Source organism: Hermetia illucens, chromosome 6, assembly GCF_905115235.1.
Source record: "Hermetia illucens chromosome 6, iHerIll2.2.curated.20191125, whole genome shotgun sequence".
NCBI classification, from domain to species: Eukaryota; Metazoa; Arthropoda; class Insecta; order Diptera; family Stratiomyidae; genus Hermetia; species Hermetia illucens.
In genome coordinates this window covers 27,078,850-27,096,827 of record NC_051854.1, presented here as the reverse complement: position 1 = coordinate 27,096,827, position 17,978 = coordinate 27,078,850, and the positions used below count along the sequence as shown (strand labels likewise).

The window sequence follows — 17,978 nt, the reverse complement described above, 5'->3', positions numbered from 1 at the left end:
GACAGAATCTTACTGAGCTTCGCGGATTCATTGGTGTTTTCGATGTTCTGACAATAGTCAAATCAAGACCGCCTCTTGGCGGTCCTGATGGCCGATTTGTACTTCTTCAGGCAGCCCTTGTATGGCTGCCAATATTTATGCCTGTAGCAGATGTTGAGGATTTTTCTGGTCAGCTTCCTGAGGCTGGAGAGATCTTCATTCGATCACCGTGGCAGTGTCTTTTTGCTGTACTTAGTAGGGCACGAGACTTTAAAGGCGGTATCAAATGCCGTTTCCAGAGCTCCGACCTTTGATTCCAGTTCGTCTATTGTACCAATCTTACCAATTTGCGCACCGGAGAGTTTGTTCTTAACTACTTGACCAAAGTTTCTCCAGTCGAACCTCCTGGGGTCTCTGAAGGGTTTGGAGTTTGCATTGGTGTCACAGCTTATCAACAGGTTGGCTTTCTTTGTTGCTATAGGGTTCGTCAGATGTTGTAGTTCTTCTGGCGGAGCTGATCGGTCGTGAGTCTTGTAAGTCGAGGAAATATACACGTTCTCTGCCCCCGCCTGGTACAGCTTGACCACGACTAGGTCGCTGGAACTCTTCCTCGCGAGAATACATGCTCTATGTCTGTCCTGATTAGCGTCTCTTGTGCTGTTGAATAAATTAAAATATTTGCTTTGGAGCCCTTTGATGGTTCGGTTGCCTCCGACCCAGGGCTCCTGTATTAGTGCGATGTATATGTCTTCCTCTAGGAGAAAGACAAGCAGATTAGCCGAGGCGCACTTCGAGTGCTGCAGTTTATCTGCGTTACCCTTAACATGATCCGCTTACGTAGGGGGTTCGTTAGTACCCGTCGAATCGTCGATCGTCATCTCCTCTAACAGCTCGTTGGCGGCTTCGATTGGATCTAGGTCGTCCTCCAGGTACTCTTCGTTTATTCGGAGTAGAAAAGTTTAGCTGTTTGTCTGAGGTTCCTCCTCCTTGATAATAACCCATTCATCCTAGGGAATCCTGGGGTTTTGAAGGCGCAACAATTGGACGAGATTACCCTTATCCATGCGGATCTTCGTCAACCAAATGTGAGCGATTGGTCCCTGGGGATCTCGTCCTAAAGGATGACCTTGAGCTTTGCGCCCTCCCAAGGGTCGCTGATCTTAGCGACGCATGAATCGAGAAAGTTTCTAGAGAATTAGTCCTCGCAAGTTATAACGTCGAACCCACGGACCACCTGAGAGGAATCGAAGCAGGGGATGCGTCCCGTGTGTTTGCCTTCGGTGTCTTGGAGATGCTCAAAGACCATCCCCGACAGCTTGGAATCAACACTGGTCCACACCTCCGGCGCTAGTTTACCGCTAGCAGAATTACCATCCGCCAGCGCCACATGTAAGTGGCTCCTGGCCACGTCGCTGAAGAGTTTCGCAGTTCGTGGCCCGTCGGCTGACTGTTGCTGCGCACTTTTCTTCGGATGTTGCATAGCGTCTGAGCTCTTGCCCATTCTGCTCCGCTTCTGATCTTACTCTACCTCGTTTTGAGATCGATTGCGTTTCAAAGCGATGGGCTTCGCCTTCTGCTCGTCTGCCAGGCATTTGCTATTGTATTCGTCAACAATCGCCTGGTATTTAGCGAGGTCTTTTTCATCCCGCTTTTCGACAGTACCGGCCTCCTTATTCTCAGCAATCTTGCTGAGAATATGCTTGGCCTTCTGGTACTGGCTCTTGAGCAGGACACCAGTGGACCTTCGCTTAGTCGTTCACTTTCGAGAATTTCAGGTTAGGAGCACTATGTCTGGTACTCGCTACACCCAGTTTAATGGCAGTGGATTCCAGGCTGGAAGCCACTAGTCCTCCGATGATGCGCCTGGCATCACCCCCTCTTTTTCTATAGCGTTTTTTGTTTTTTTTTTTAAATTGAGTCCATGTCTTGGTCCCACGAGTAGTCTGGGAAGAATGTTCTCCCGGACTGACCCGGCCACCTACACTTTCTACTCTACACATTTCTTAGCTATAAGCTAAAAACCCAGGTTTCCGAGGAATACATAAGGGCTGGCAAGATCATAGTCTTGTACATAGCTGTTGTCGGTTGTGATTTTCGACCCTAGATAGGAGAAATTTTCAACGGTCTCAAAGTTGTAGTCTCCTATCTTTATTGTTTTCGTTTGACCAGTACGATTTAATGTTGTTCGTTCTCTGGTTTTTGGCGCTGACGTTGCCACCATGTACTTCGTCTTTCCTTCATTGATGTGCAGTCCATGATCTCGTGCCGCATGCTCGATCTGGATGAAGGCAGTTTGTACGTCTCGGGGTTGTTCTTTCCATGATGTTGATATCGTCAGCATAGGCCAGTAGTTGGGTGGACTTAAAGAGCATCATGCCTCTCGCATTAACATCTGCATCGCAAATCACTTTTTCTAGCGCCAGGTTAACGACGACGCATGATAGATCATCCCCTTGTTTTAGTCCCCCGTTGATATCGAATAGTCTCAAGAGTGATACTGCTGCTGTTATCTGGCCTCACATTGGTCAGGGTCAGCCTAATCAGTCTTATCAATTTCGTCGGGATACCGAATTCTTTTATGGCCGTGTACAGTTTTACCCTGGATATGCTATCATAGGCGGCTTTAAAGTCGATGAATAGATGGTGCAACTATTGTCCATATTCCAACAGCTTTTCCATCGCTTGTCGCAGAGAGAAAATCTGATCTGTTACCGATTTGCCTGGAGTGAAGCCTCTTTGGTATGGGCATATGGTGCTATCCGGCCTAGCAAGATAGCAGAGAATATCTTATAGATGGTACTCAGCAACGTGATACCTCTATAATTGCTGCACTGTGTGATATCTCCCTTTTTATGTATGAGACAGATAATACCTCGTTGCCAATCGTCAGGCATTGATTCGCCGTCCCATACCTTGAGCACAAGTTGATGAACAACTTGGTGTAAATGGTCGCCTCCATATTTAACCAATTCGGCTCCTGGCGACTTATGATTTTTTAAATTGCTCGAAGCTCATCTTCAAGTCGAGCATTAAACCAAGGTATTTAACCGCTGGTTTTGACTCGATATGGGACACCGGGTCGGCATTCTCCTTCTGGTCAAGATGACTACTTCGGTTTTTTCAAGCGCAAGGCTGAAACCGTAAGCAGTCATCCACCCGCTTACCCGTCCTATCAATAGTCAATAGTTTGCTTTGCGCCTGTTTAACAGTGCGTCCGGCAACAAGTGCCGCAACATCGTATGCATAACCGACCAGGCGCGACTCTTCAGGCACATCGAGTCTTAGCAGACTATCGTAGGAAGCATTCCATTGGCCCGGCCCTAGGATGGATCCCTGTGCTACTCCCGACGTGATTTTCATTCTCCTCTGGCCCTCTAACGTTTCATAGAGCAGGAAGCGGTCTTTCAGATAATCCCTCAATATCCGCAAGGGATAGCTTGGCACGTGGAATGAGTTTTCTAATGTGCCTAATATATCTGTCAATCTTACGGAATTGAAATCATTTTTGACATCAAACGTTATGATGAGCACTATCCGTCGAGATCGGCCGCTGTATCTCGGCTCGATGAACCGCATCTACCACTTCCATAATAGCATCCACTGTGGATCTCCCTGTTCTGAACCCGAACTGCCAAACGGCGGAGCTTATGACACTCCCTCCGCAGGTCGGCAATTTCTGCCGTCCACCAGTACATAGAAGGCTTGTCGCGCCTAGAAGCCTCACACGCCGTCGTTATCGGGTTCATCGCATGGACCCGCCGTGTAAAACTACGAGCCCGGTTGCCGCCGCCATTTCCAGAATCCGTTTTCCTCTGGAGTCTGACTGAGGTATGCTGGAAACGGCGTCCTCCATAGCATCAAGCCGACGCCAAAACTCCGGCATCGTCTCGTTCGGCGTCAGGTAAACGCTAAAAAACGTTATCCCTAAACACCGAATCCGTTCCCTCGCCCACAAGTCGAACGTTATCCCGAACCCAGATGGCAGCGGTGCCCGATAAGTCGAGATACCATGAGGACAGGTCCTTGTTTCGGTATTGCTCGCTAATTAGCACTAGATCAGCATTTACTTTCGCAGCGAACTGTGCTAGCAACTGGTGAGCGGTTGCATTCTGGTGCATGTTAATTTGCAAAATGCGGTTCATGCCGCTCACAACCTAGCCCTTTCCAATTCCGCCTCGAAGATTGGACACAGTCGCGAGCCCGCAGTGTTTGCGACGCTCCCACCAGATGCGCCACGATCCCTGCAGAGAACACAACTCTCGCTTTCATTGCAGGTCTTCGTTTGATGACCCACTTGGCCGCATCTACGGCATGCTGTCCTCCTATCCCGTCCCTTACAAGCTGTCGACGTGTGTCCATAGTCTAGACACTTGTAGCACTTGGTGGGGACTATCCGCATTCGCAACCTGCATACTACCCATCCAATTTTGATTCTCCCGCTGCTAAGAAGTTTCCTCGCATATTGTTCGGGGACTTCCACCACGGCGAGCTTTTGGCCTAGAGCACTTATAGAGGTGATACCTACCCGGGCATTGGTTACCTCTGGACATTCACGCTTTATCGCCTCCTCTACTTCGACCTTTTCTGTGACGCAGTCAAGATGCCGGATTTCTAGAGAGCACATGGGCTCTAGGCTGGAAACAAGAGCCTTCTCCCCCAATAACCCCGTAACCGCTTCGCAGAACGTACTCTTATTAGTCGTCTTTGGGCCCAGTTCGACGAGAACTTCGCCACTCCTCGCTTTTCGTATGGAAGACACCTCTGCTCCGCTGCCTTCGGGTTTCATCCTGTAGCGGACTTCCGCAAATGTCTTGCCTTCCATCGACTTAATGAGCAGAGCCGACGGTCTAGTCCTTCTTCGTTTCCTCATCTTTTCTGCTCTTGGCTTTTGGTTGGCAGCCTCCCTGTCTTTAGACAGACGTGTCACTGACGTCGTAGTGAGTTGTTTTCTTTTTTCCTTCTTCGCCTTCTTTTTTGGGCCCTGGAAACTACTTCGAAAAAGTCTCCTTCAGACACGTCATCCCTGTGATGTCCCCACTTGTGATCCGTTTGACGCAAGCAGCGTTCTCAGCGGGGAGTGCGGCTGTTTCTGCTCTCCACGTTCGCCTATAGAAGGAGATGCGGTCCAATAGTTCCTCCAGTTCCATCAGCCCATTCTATTTCTATTTATGGTACTGGAACCCCATCTGAACGCAGAGGCCTACTCTCACAGTAGTTGCCTGGGACACCTGCTGAGGGCCAGGTGTTACGCACGCTCTCGGGCGAACCCCCAGGTAAATCACAACCATTGGGTTGTACGAAGGCTGATGAGTAGGCATTCTTCAAAGCATCTGCGCTCAAAGGTTACTGAAAACTTGCTACGCTAAGTAATTGTTGGAAACGATGTCTGGTTTCCCGGTTCAAGTTCAGCTCCTACGTCGCTGAAAATACCATTTTCTGCACTCGCATGTCACACAGAATGTTACTGAAACAAACACAAATTCACTTTCTTCATATCTTCATGTTCATATATTTCTCTTTACAATTAACATAGAAGGTGTTAACATATTAATTATTAAATTTCGCCTCTTATCCAAACGTTTAGTCTCGAAAATATTGAAGCCATTAAACAAAAAGATTATTTACCACAACTCAGAAGATGCAACAAGGTCAAACAAGAGTATGACACAAAGATATTCAAACGATGTCCTTAAATAAGTAATAAATACATAAAATGTAATAAACGGTTACGAAAACTACAAATAGATATTGGCTAGGTAAATATATAATGGCTTGTGGACTTTTTGTAAACGTTCTACTTTGTTAATATTCATTTTCCATTCATTTTGTATTCAATTTTCTCTTTTTCCTGGGAATGATATGTTACTTTTCCGAATTTGATTATCTCATCGAATCTTTTTCTCTGAGTTTTTGTTAGAGCGATTTCGCATCTATATTGCAACGAATACTTGATTAATCGTGATCATAAAGCATCCTAGATGCCTACGAATAATCTAAAGATATAAAATAAATAATACTCGATAATAAAAACAATTGTGAAGCTTCTCTTTGACCTCAAGGAGTGCTCTGTTCCGCCATGAAAAAAATAAGTCTACTAGCGCAACATATCCTCTGGAAGACGTGGTTTTGTTTTGCAAACATTAATTTTTACAACAAAATAATTGTTCACGTTGTGCTAAGTGTAAACTAGTGATAAAAAATTGTGTCTCCTTTCAATGAATCCAGGGAAAAGCATGACTTGAAGCAATTCAACTAAATCTAAAGTTTAATGAGCGCGAATAATAGAACGTGAATGGCTCTGAAAGAGCAAAAGGAAATATATATATTAAATAAATTACGATATTTAAATAAATCTTGTAAATAAAAGGTGTAGATTTCTTGTTCATTTCTTTCTCGTTTCGTAGATTTCGTTTCAAACAGGATTGCACAATTTTGAACATTGTTCTCTCAAAAAACCTTTATTCATGAGGGATCTGTGACTTAATTTTAACTTTTACCACTTTAGAATGTATTGGAAGGGTTTATGTAGAAAAACTACTTATTCATCCGAATTGTCTCCTCTCACTTTCCACCTATAAAAATTGCTTACAGTAATGTAACTCTAGTTTCGATTTAGACCTTACAACCAGCTTTATAGATATTGTTTGATATTTTGAAGATTTACAAATGTTTTCATTGTTTCTAATTGGAATGAGTTTAGTAAAATGTATCTGTAGAGAAATAGATATATGTTTTGACTTTTATATATTCATTTACAGTTTAGGTTATTCACTACATATAAAAATTGTTTGTTTTTCTTTCAATTGTACTCGGATGTTTGGGTTTATTATATTATTTGCATATGAATCCAGCTTGGATTTAGAAGGCCTTGTTCACGCCGGAATGTTCCCGGTTAAAAGCGGGGAATCATCCAAATTACGAACAATTAAAGGACCGGAAACCGGAAGCTGAAAGCTAATTTTATCTAATCTAAAAGTATTTCGCGTCTGTGACCGAATTTCATTACAACTAAGGTTTGAAATCAGAATATCATTACAATTTCTAGAATAGACACAACATCAAAATTCATAGAAGTGGCTAAAACGCTGACATGGCTCTGGTGAATTGTTTCTTAATGGTAGAATATTGGAGAAGGAGTTTCCCTCCTATGCAGAGTGCAAAGTTGACAGTTTGACAGTTATTCGACCCAGGGTTCATAAAAATCATGATTTTTTGTTTGTTTCTAACTGATTTTTTTAAATCAAATAAATCATGATTTTTTTTATTTATAATATAATCGGTAGATTTCAATTTTATTAACTGGCAACCCTCTAAGAAAACTACTAATGTTTACAATAATAACACTCAAGTCGACGTTATATGCAAAGCGTTCGGAGTAAGAAAAAGAAGAAAGTCAATAAGGATCATATCATTTGCATGTGAACATTTTTGGAACCACTCTCGCGGACTGGCAATAAGAGTCTGGCTTTATTCAAGATTCAAGTTTCTGTTCCGTCCCGAACTCGTTACATGGGACGTGTCGCCCTCAAACAGCAAAAAAACACGGATTCCTTAAAAAACGTCTGACAAATCTCCAAGAAAAACAGTTACATTTCTGGGATTCCACCAAAATTAGTGTTTCTTTTCAAATATTATAATGAATAATTCTTGTTGGGTAGGTCAACATGTTGGGAAAGTTTTGTGTTTTTATTTTAGCAAAATTTGTTTTGTTATTTTGCAAAATGTTTACAGTCATTTGCAAAAACCTTTTTCTATTCCCCAAAATGTTGCAAATGTTTGTTATTGAGAAAGTTTTTCCATCATTTTGTAGACCGAGTAATAGAGCGTCATTGTGGACATCTCCTATTTTTCGCCTTTCATTGTGACGACAAAACTGATACAGCTGTTTGGAACATTTTCCACGTTTATGGAGATGGCGTCATGGGTGCGTCAACAGCAAGGAAATTGTTCGCAAAAGTCGAAAACGGTAACCTTGGCATCCGTGGCAGGGGAACTTTAGAAATCTATAAAGATCGTCTCTAAAGTACTTTTGAAGGTGAACGTTAGCAAAACAGATGATGAATTAGAGAAAAAATGAGCTAGGATCAGGTAGCAGTGCTCAACCATTGCCATCCTGTGAGCTTTACCGAAAAATCGGCAACGCGATGCCACATGAGCTCCGTGAAAAAACAAAGAAAGGCACCTTAAAGTTACCTCTCATAATTTTGCCCTCCACCGAGCAATACGTGGACACGAACAATATTTGTTGTACCGAATTGTGGAGCCCTAAGTTTAATGCAGTATGCCCTGCACGGGGGCTCCCTGAAGTGGCTTCGGCCATGAAGCTTCACTAGAGGTTATCTGGTACCATGGTATCCGAGATGGCCCCCTGAGTTGATTTGTCTCAGGACAATTCCTGGGGCATGTCTTCACTGCTATTTGCGGTTAGCCCCCTATAGGGGGGGTTTTGTGGCGGTTATGATTATGTCCAAGCAGACAAGAGATCTTCGGGGGCAAGCGTGGTGTTTCGCTTATAACTCAGGTGCTGTACTCTTTAGTTCGATAAAAATTTTAGAAGTTTTTGCTTCCACCAGTTTGAATACTGAGCCATGCACTCAGTATAGACTGGTACCGTTGTTAGTCACAGCAAAGCTTTGATTTTGAACACAAAATCAGTCCGTGTCTTAAGAATACTAGGATGAATTGTAACGGTGATAAGAAATGGCTCCTATATATCAACATGAGGCCAAGAAAAAAATGGGAGACTTCAGGAGAAACGCCGAGTGCTAAACAGAACCTTCACCCGAAGACCATGATTTGCACTTGGTCGGATCAGGAGGGTATAGTGCATTGACAGATACAGTACGATCAGCAAGGACCCTAGGTCTCACGATACACAAGTGTTCCTAGGCCCACTCCAGAAATTCGAATGGAAGGTTCTTTACCATCCACCATATTCTCCAGATCAGATCATCGATTTAAATCAATCAATCCTGATTCGATTCACGACTATTGGTGAAATATTAAGTTGTTCAATAAGTTTTGCGGTTCGATAAGAGAGGGCGTTGCTACTAGCCTAATTTTTTTTCGTTACATTGGTACACTCTTCATATGGACGTATGTAAAGTTTCATTCCAATCTGTCAATTCATTCCTTGTTCACAGGCCATTTAGTATCGACTGGCCCCAGTATGTTTTTACAATGGAAAAAGTCAAGTATCGTCAAGTGATTGAATTTTTATTTTTGGGAGGTTTAAAAGCAAAGGAAATTTATGAACGGGTGTTGAAAATGTAGAAGGACTCTTCGCTTCCGATTAGTACAGTAGAAAGTTGGGTTGCTGAAATTAAAGGTGGTCATACAAGCCTTGCAAACAACATATTTTGGCTGAAGTATTGGGTTTCAGAAAGCTGTGGGCACAATGGGTGCCGCATTTGCTAATAATGGAACAAAAACACATTCGAATGCGACTTTCTCAGCAACATTTAGAGCGTTTTCGAAAGGATAAAATGGGTTTTGTGGGTCGATTCATCACTATGGATGCGACATGGGTCTATCACCATGATCCTCAATCAAAACAAGAAGCAAAGATTTGATTGAACCTGGTTCTTCGGCTCCGAAACGAGTTCGTGTCCATAAATCGGCCAATAAGGTGTTAGCATCAGTTTTTTGGGATACAAGAGGAATTTTGTTTGTGGATTACTTGCAAATTGGTGAAACAATAAATTCTGAATATTATTGTATCCTTTTAGGCCAACTGAAGGAAAAAAATCGTAAAAAAAGACTAGGTTTCCAGAAGAAAAAAAATCCTTTTTATCAGGACAGTGCACCGTGTCACAAGAGCATTTTGACAATGGCTAAAATCCATGAATTCAAGTTTGGATTGTTGGAGCATCCATCGTATTCATCAGATTTGGTCCCTAGCGACTTCCATCTGCTTACAGACCTGAAAAATTGGTGGAAAGCGTTTTTCATCAAATGATGAGGTCATAACAGCTGTGGAAGCGTATTTTTCAGCCTCTCCAGATTCTCACTTCAGGGATGGAATTCATAAATTAGAATCTCGTTGGAACAAGTGTATTGATGTTCACGGAGGTTGTACTGATTAATGAAGTGTATTTCAAACCATAAAATTGTATTTTTCTTATCGAACCGCAAAACTTATTGAACAAACCTGGTATATTCAACACTGAATGAGTGAAGGAAATAATTCAAGATGCAAATTTCATTGGACAAGACACAGGCCCGTCAAAAGGGGGATGAGAATGCCAGAAGCCTTCTGAAGAGGTCCCAGAATTAGTGAAGTTGTATTGATTCTGTAGTTACTTGGGGGCGCCTGCGTGATTTTCCCTACGACACTGACATGATCTGCTTAGGTAACTCTATCGAATAAAATATTTCGCCTGGATGTAGGTAATTAAGTACTGGATGAGTCCTACTGTTATCTATGTTATTTTCCGGGCTGGTTTTTTAGTAAGAAAAGCGTAATTTTTTCTTGAAATGGCGAATAAGAATTTTTATTTCCCACATTCGGATATTTCGAGAACCAGCTGTCCTCTTGCTTAGCTCGGTAGTCTAATCGTTTGACTAACACTTACTGAGGAAATCTAAAGACTAGTCCAAAACGCACTGAGGAAGAGGACAACTGGTCCTCGAGATATCCGAATATAGAAAATAAAAATTTTTATTCGGCATTTCAGGAAAAATTTGGTCTTTTCTTTTTGGTTTTTCTTCTTGGATTTTGTGATCTCCAACCGCGTTTTCGTGATTTCAATCTATTTTTCACCGTTGAGAATGACTGAGCCACCGGTTTTTGAAAGTTGGGATTTATCTTTCTGCAAATTGTTGGGTCCTGTCATATGTGGTTTGCAAGGAGTGATCACCACGTACATGTCTATTAAATATCCTTATGGTCGTGGACCAGTTTGTCAAATTCTCAAGAGATTGTTTTGGCCTCGATTTGAAAGGCGAACTCATTCCATTGTCCCTTTTCTCACAGGTCCCGAATGGCTATTTATCTCAGTTTCGTAGGAAACGCATCTCTGAGTATTCGAAATGAGCGCTGTGTCCAAGAAGCGCCTGAATCATTGTAAAGGCCTAGATTTATAAAAACTCAAGGACATTCGTGGAGAAATTGGTCCAGCGGTACAGATGACCTCCTTTCTCGAACAACCGAAAGGAAGGTGAGGTGACCAAGTAGATTTACTTAGACGAAGAAACTAGCCCAGATGCGATTTAACGTTTTAATATCCAAACTACATATTTCCTTCCGAGCCTCGAATGGGTAAACGCATGAAATCGATTCTGAAAGCTTTATTAACTGATTTAGCACTTTTAGGTTTTTGAACTTCTTGTTTGCTCGATTTTGGAAACGAAATATTGTTCCTTATTTTAATCAGTTTTATTCTGCGTGCATCGATATTATGAAGTCGGGAACGAGATCGCCCACTGAATTTTTCAGTTCGTTAGAGTAGTTTGCGTCTTCTTCCATTAAAAAAATATGCAAAAACTTCTATGTTCATTCAACAGTTATTACTATAAAACCCATAGTCCAATAACTATGGAAACAAACTCTACCAAGCCATTTATGAGCAATCTAAGTTGAGCCACTTTTACAGAAGGAAGCGTGAAGTTAAGCAAAGGAAAGTAGTGCATATTTCACAAATACATTCAAAGGCATCAAACTTTAGAAAATCCTTTTAGACGATTTTATTTTAAAGAAAAATCATATCAAAAGCGCACTTTCTATATAATGAAAAGGCGAAAGACGAACTTTTGAATTTTCTATCTTAACCTACTTTAGGTGAATGAAACAGAAACTAATTTGCTTCACACATACATATGCCTACTATCTACAGCTTCCTTAATTATCGAAACGAATCAAATCGAATCGAAACCTCACTCCTTAATCATCACACTTTTTGGATGATATTCACAAACTTCAATTTTCTATGCTAATTGACTACTGTCCAGCAGCAACATAATTACATCAGCACTTCGACAGCGCTAAACTTATTGACAACTAATTATGCATAAAAGGAGGCGGACAAATGGGTCGTCTTGAGTTAAATTGAATTACTCACAACAACACCACGACCACCTCCTTTCCACCCCGCTAATCATTTATGCTCATCATTCATGTTCTGCAATTTCTGTTTCGCTCGTCGGGTCTTCTGTCGGATATGTTCAATCTCGAAATCGGCTACGGTCAAGTTTAATCGCAACATATTATGAATAATGAATTCCTCTTCGAGAATTTTCTCATCGGGTGAACGGAGCACTTCGAGTGTTTCGCATAAATCATTGCACTGTTTGCGAACTTTATGTCGTCCCAGAGAGGCACCTAAAATAACTAGAGCTACTTTGAATATTACACGAATTCCTTCGGCCAAAAAACAATCCCAAACACGAAGTAGAGTTTCCCAGGGTAATGTTCGGGTCATTGCACATAAAAACCAATCGGTCATGTAGAGAAGAGGTTCAACTTTGTGCTTTTGCAGGTGACGATAGACGGATGGTGAGGTCTTCTTTAGAAGGCCGTTTAATATGGCTGCATCGTTTTGTAAGACTTCGAGTCCCGGCTTGAAGTAGTCTTCGAGATAGCTGAAAGAGAAAAGAGAAAAATTTTAATAAAATCCACTTAGAATGGGATAAAAACCAAGAAGAATTGTTCATATGATAGAATAAGTTCAGATTACAGGTGATTAGTTACTAGTGATTACTATTTTAAAATTTGGAACCTCATATAGCCTTGTCGAACTAGTGATATATTAGGTGTAGTAAGTTTTATTTAGTATACCTAGACTGATCCGACCTAGGTTAAATATGCGGCATTTTTTCCGCAACTTGTTGCCACTTTACGTCTCTCATAGAAGCCCTCGTCCTTCAAGTCGACCCCGCATCTGAACGGGACAAAGGCTGAAGAAGAAGAAAATAGAAGCTCTCGTCCCTATTGGCAAAAAAAAACTGGAACAGCCGATTTTCACAAGCCTCTCTTGAGACGGCTTTTCACTAGCAAAATCATTAACCATGGACAAAAACAGGTGCTAATCAGTGGGTGTTAGGTCCACACTATTAGGTGGATTAGGTATAAAAACTATCTGCTATCAATGTGCCTCATATTGTCCTAATCTAATGTCGCTCGTCTACTGGTAAAAGCTAACCGCTTTTGGGCAAATATTTTCTTCAGATGGTCCAATTGTTCACAGTGCAGATGAGAATTGAGAATTTCGCCATAGGTGAGCAGCTCACAGTAGATAATTCCCTGCCAATACCACCAAGCACACAGTGGAAACCTCCCTGGTTTACCAAGCGCCGATTCAACGCCATTCGACCACGACCGCTGTCGCTTGACGATTGGCAAGCAATCCATTTTTTATTGACAATCCACATCCGCTTCATGAATAGATTGCGATAGTGACGATTTGCAGATGATAATTCGGTCTATAATTTTTTTGGCTTCGTTTGGAATACTTCTCGGATGACGTCATTGACGAAATCGTCTGTCCCTTTTTAACGTTTTGTGTAAACACAAAACCTTATTAAAATCGGTTTACTGTCTGTCTGTCTCTCTGTCCGCCACACGCAGTTTTCTCGGAGACGGTTGCAGCGATTGGCACCAAATTTGGTACAAAGGTGGGAACTGTGAACGCTCACGCATATAGTGAGTCGGATTTAAGGGGGGGTCCTGTACATCCAAAGGGGGGTGTACATTTTTTTTCATCAAATATTGTCTTGTGGGGTATCAAATTAAAGGTCTCGGTTGGTACTTTTCGAAGCCGGTCTTAGTTTTGACATTTGTTGGAAAGGTGGGGAGTTCGCGAGGATGAAAGTGATTATTTCTTTAACGGACCCATTCTCAGAAACTATTTAACCGAAAAATCTGAAAAAAGTCAAGAGGCTGCCAGTGTATGGTGCCTAGGCTCCAAAATACCCTCCATACAGATACCTGGTCAAATAAAGTTAATATAGTATAGTCATTTTTAGTAATTGGCAGGAAAACCCCTCTTAAGTTCTTCCTAAAATCACGAATGCAATATAGGCTACGGTATAGAGCCTTTAAGTCCACTCAACTACTGGCCTATGTTGACGATATCGACATCATGGGAAGAACCACCCGAGACGTACAAACTGCTTTCATCCAGATCGAGCAGGCGGCGCGAGATCTTGGGCTGCACATCAATGAAGCCAAGACAAAATATATGGTGGCAACGTCAGCACCGAAAACCAAACAACCAGCAACAGCAAACCGCACTGGTCAAACGGGAAGAATAAAGATATCAGACTACAACTTCGAGACCGTTGATCATTTCTCCTATCTAGGGTCGAACATCACAACCGATAACAGCTACGATGATGAAATCCGCGCACGGGTGTTGTCAGCCAACAGAGCCTATTTCAGCTTACAAAAACTGTTTCGCTCGAAACGTCTCACCATAGGGTCAAAGCTCTTACTGTACAAAACAATGATCTTGCCAGTCCTCATGTATTCCTCGGAGACTTGGGTTCTTAGCAAGAAGACTTGCGAACTCTTGGCCGCGTTTGAGAGAAGAATCCTCCGAAGAATTGTTGACCTTCTACATGAGGATGGACGATTCCGTAGCCTACACAATGACGAAATCTATGAGCGATACCATGACCGTCATGTTATGGATCCAGCCCGGAAAGTCTATAAGAGCAATATCTATGGTAGAAAAAGAAGACGAGGCAGACCCTGCCTAAGATGGAGCGATGGCGTAGGCCAGGATGCCAGACAGCTTTTGGGAATATCGAATTGGTGGACCTCGGCGCAAAACCGGGATGTCTGGAGTTCCTTATCAAGGCAGGCCTAGACCGGATACCGGTTGTTGCGCCGTTGATGATGATGATGATGATGATATAGAGCCTGATCCTACCAAATTTTGGTAAAAATCACACTATTACTAACAAAGTTATAATAGGTCAAAGCTGTCACTTCTGTGTAAATTCAAGTCTTTGAATGTCAATATCACTTGAAAGTAGATATTCTCACATAATATATGGATATATTACGTGCTACATACGAATAAGAGAAATACACAAAACCTTTCATGAAGCGTCTAGCTTCCGGTTTCCCGACTTGTTTGTAAATTCACAAGAATGCTATCATAGCGAATTGCATTGCGGACAAAACTGCTTATTCGGACCTAAGCTACTCGAAGCAAATTTGCTTTGTTTTAGAATTGAGAAACTCTTTACTCTTCATCTCTGTGCTGACGAAAATTACTGAAGTCTATCCTACCCAATCATTACCCAAGATGTTCGATAGCCAGCTCCAAGATGATAATATGCCCACCATATTCACTTCGACCACATTTTCTTCCTAGAGTTGTGGTAGTGATCCGTTTGGTCTCCTCCTCCACCAAGGAGGACAAATCAGCCATTTCCAATTATTCACTATTCTTATTAGCTCCTTTTCGTAGACTTCTGCATCCTTCAAATCTTTTACAGTCGAATATATGTATACAGTAATGGTATTCCCGTTGTGTTGATGTACTTCCTGGGTCCATCAACCTTCCGGAGTCAATTAATTCTCTATGAAGGTATTCAGAAGTACGTTATCGCTTTGCTAAGTTGGACATATTTTTCATATCTATTCAGTCTCAGCAGTCCGAATATCTGGTTTTTTCCACTAGGGAATATTCCTTCCTTTAGGAATGCCTTCAAGGCTTTAGAAACTAAGACAACCCTGACTTCACCTTCAGACTTCTGCCGTGAATACCATCAAAACATGGAGCCAGATATTTTCTATAGTTCTCCGGCGGTGGCCAAAAATTGTTTTCCGGCATTTTCGTAGAAAGGGCTATTGCACCATTAATTGAATTCCCATCTGAGGAGCACTCATTTTCTGGGTATGGTGGCATCGCATGCTTCTGTGGGTCGTCAACTTATATGGAATTACTTTGTCTGGAATAGGGGTCTATCTAATCTAACAAACGAGTCGATGCCGGACTTTCGACACAGGTTCGATACTCTGGAGGACGGCATCTTAGAAGAAAATGCTGATTGGGAGAAACCTTGATGGAAGAACATTTGAATGGGGGATTCCTCGTATTAGGGCTCTGCAGAAACTCTGTGCGTTTAACGCCAAACAAATGAAACACTTTGTGTTAGCATAAATCCTTGTTCATCAGAAGTAAACTCGTGTTGCTGGAACCCATTCTCAAGGTAATTTGGTTTTAGACAAGTGAGATCTGCAGCGGATTGTCAAATGCTTTCAAGGCTGTGCCATTAGTCAGACAGACAGGCCATTGAAACGGTTAGCTGAGCAGCTTTCGGTAGGAAGGGCATGTTCCACGAGAAAATGCGCAAACCTTTTGTTCTTTTCTTTTGTGGGGTCCGTCAACTTAATCCGGTCGGAGACTTCTTTTTGCCTTCGTAACAATTTTTCTCCATGTAGGATTGTGAGCCCTACCCAACCTCCTACCTGGAGGATCAATTGGCGCATTTTGTCTCGCTTTAGGCGACTGTGCGGCATGCAAAATTTGCTGCTGGTTCGGCAGTGAGTAATTTTTAGGATCCGTACCTAATTTAGTTGAATTTGAAATCCAAAACGGGAATCCGCTAGGACCAGTTTTTTTTAAATTGTGATGCCCTCGATACCACCTTGCCTTGACGATATACAGGGGTTCAGAATATTATGATACCCTCCCTCAAATATTTCAAGACCGTGAATGGCGTCTGCTTTCTTACCTAGTCATGGATCTTGGTCAAATAACCCTCTCTTAATAGCCCTTTATTTAGAGATTATTATCACTTTGTTTCCTCAGCACGAAAATAGCGGAAGGTAAACCGTTGTCTAGCTTAACGAGGAAGTAATAGAAGTAATGAAAACTTGTTGTTTCGTTTCCGTTGGTGTAGGTACTTTATTCTTGCAAATACCAATATTTCGGGAACCACTTGTTCCCTTCATCAGTGCAAACAAGGAGTTGCGGGAAATATATGGTAGAATTGGCGACAACAAGGCCCCAGGTTTAAATGTCATCCCTAACACAGATTTGTAGCTGGCAATGCAGACTAGGCTCGACCTTTTTGCTAGCACTTTCCAGGCGTGCCTATAAGAAGGAATATTCCGTACGAAAAGTAAAAGTTAGTGTTGCTTCCTAAAGCCAACAAGCCACCTGGAGACCCAGCGTCATATCGCCCGATCTGCTTGTTGAATACAATGGGGAAGACGATGGAAAGAGTCATCTACAATAAACTCCCATCGTAGTTTTCGCCCCCGTGCCCCCTACAGTGGATCCAATAAGCGTTGTCGCGAATCTGGCAAAAGACGCGCTGGTTTCTGCCGGTTGCAGTGCGGTGTTGACATTGGATGTCCAAAACGCATTCAACTCGGCCAACGGGAACAGAATTAAAAGTTTGTTTGCTAATTTTTAGCGAATCTGATCGAAAATTACCTCTCAGAAAGAAGTCTCTAATGCGAGAAGGATGAGGGCCCTAAAGAGTACATTGTCATCGAAGGCGCGTACCATTCGGTATGGTTGTGGATTGCCACGTTTAATGGGATGCTTAGTCTCAGAGGGGAGTACGAGTGTTGACTTTATAGATGATCTAGCTACGGTTGTTACAGCAAAGTGCCTAAAGGATCTGGAGGTCTACGCGACGGAAACAATAAAAGTGATAAAGTCTTCGCAGCGAGCAATATCGAAATAAGGACCCGGCCTCATGGCAACTCGACTTATCGGGCACCGCTTCGATCTGGGTTCGGGACGATGTTCGATTTCGTGTTCTTGCCGAAGGCCGAGGGAACGTATTTGTCTGGATCTGGTGTTTAGGGATATCGTTTTTTAGCGTTTACCTAACGCTCAACGAGACGATACCGGACTTTCGGCGCCGGCTTGATGCTCTGGAGGACGCCTTTTCGAGCACACCGAATCCATGCCAACGTTTTGACGCCCAGGCTTTGAAGGAAGCATTACTGACATCACTTTTGCGCCGGAATCTCTGGCATCATTGGTGAACGGGTGGCGAGTCCTAGAAGATTTTTCGGCAAGTGATCACCA

General features: G+C 42.5%; 1 protein-coding gene across 1 annotated transcript in view; it reads right to left on the bottom strand.

The window, feature by feature from the left end:
* Positions 1–5,459: 5,459 nt before the first annotated feature.
* LOC119658849 (TBC1 domain family member whacked) overlaps positions 5,460–17,978 on the bottom strand; it is a 121,676-nt gene continuing 109,157 nt past the window's right edge. Inside the window, exon 5 of the mRNA XM_038066599.1 lies at positions 5,460–12,558. Within this exon, the coding sequence (XP_037922527.1) occupies positions 12,075–12,558 (484 nt within the window). The 3' untranslated portion in view covers positions 5,460–12,074. The remainder of the gene's footprint in view (positions 12,559–17,978) is intronic.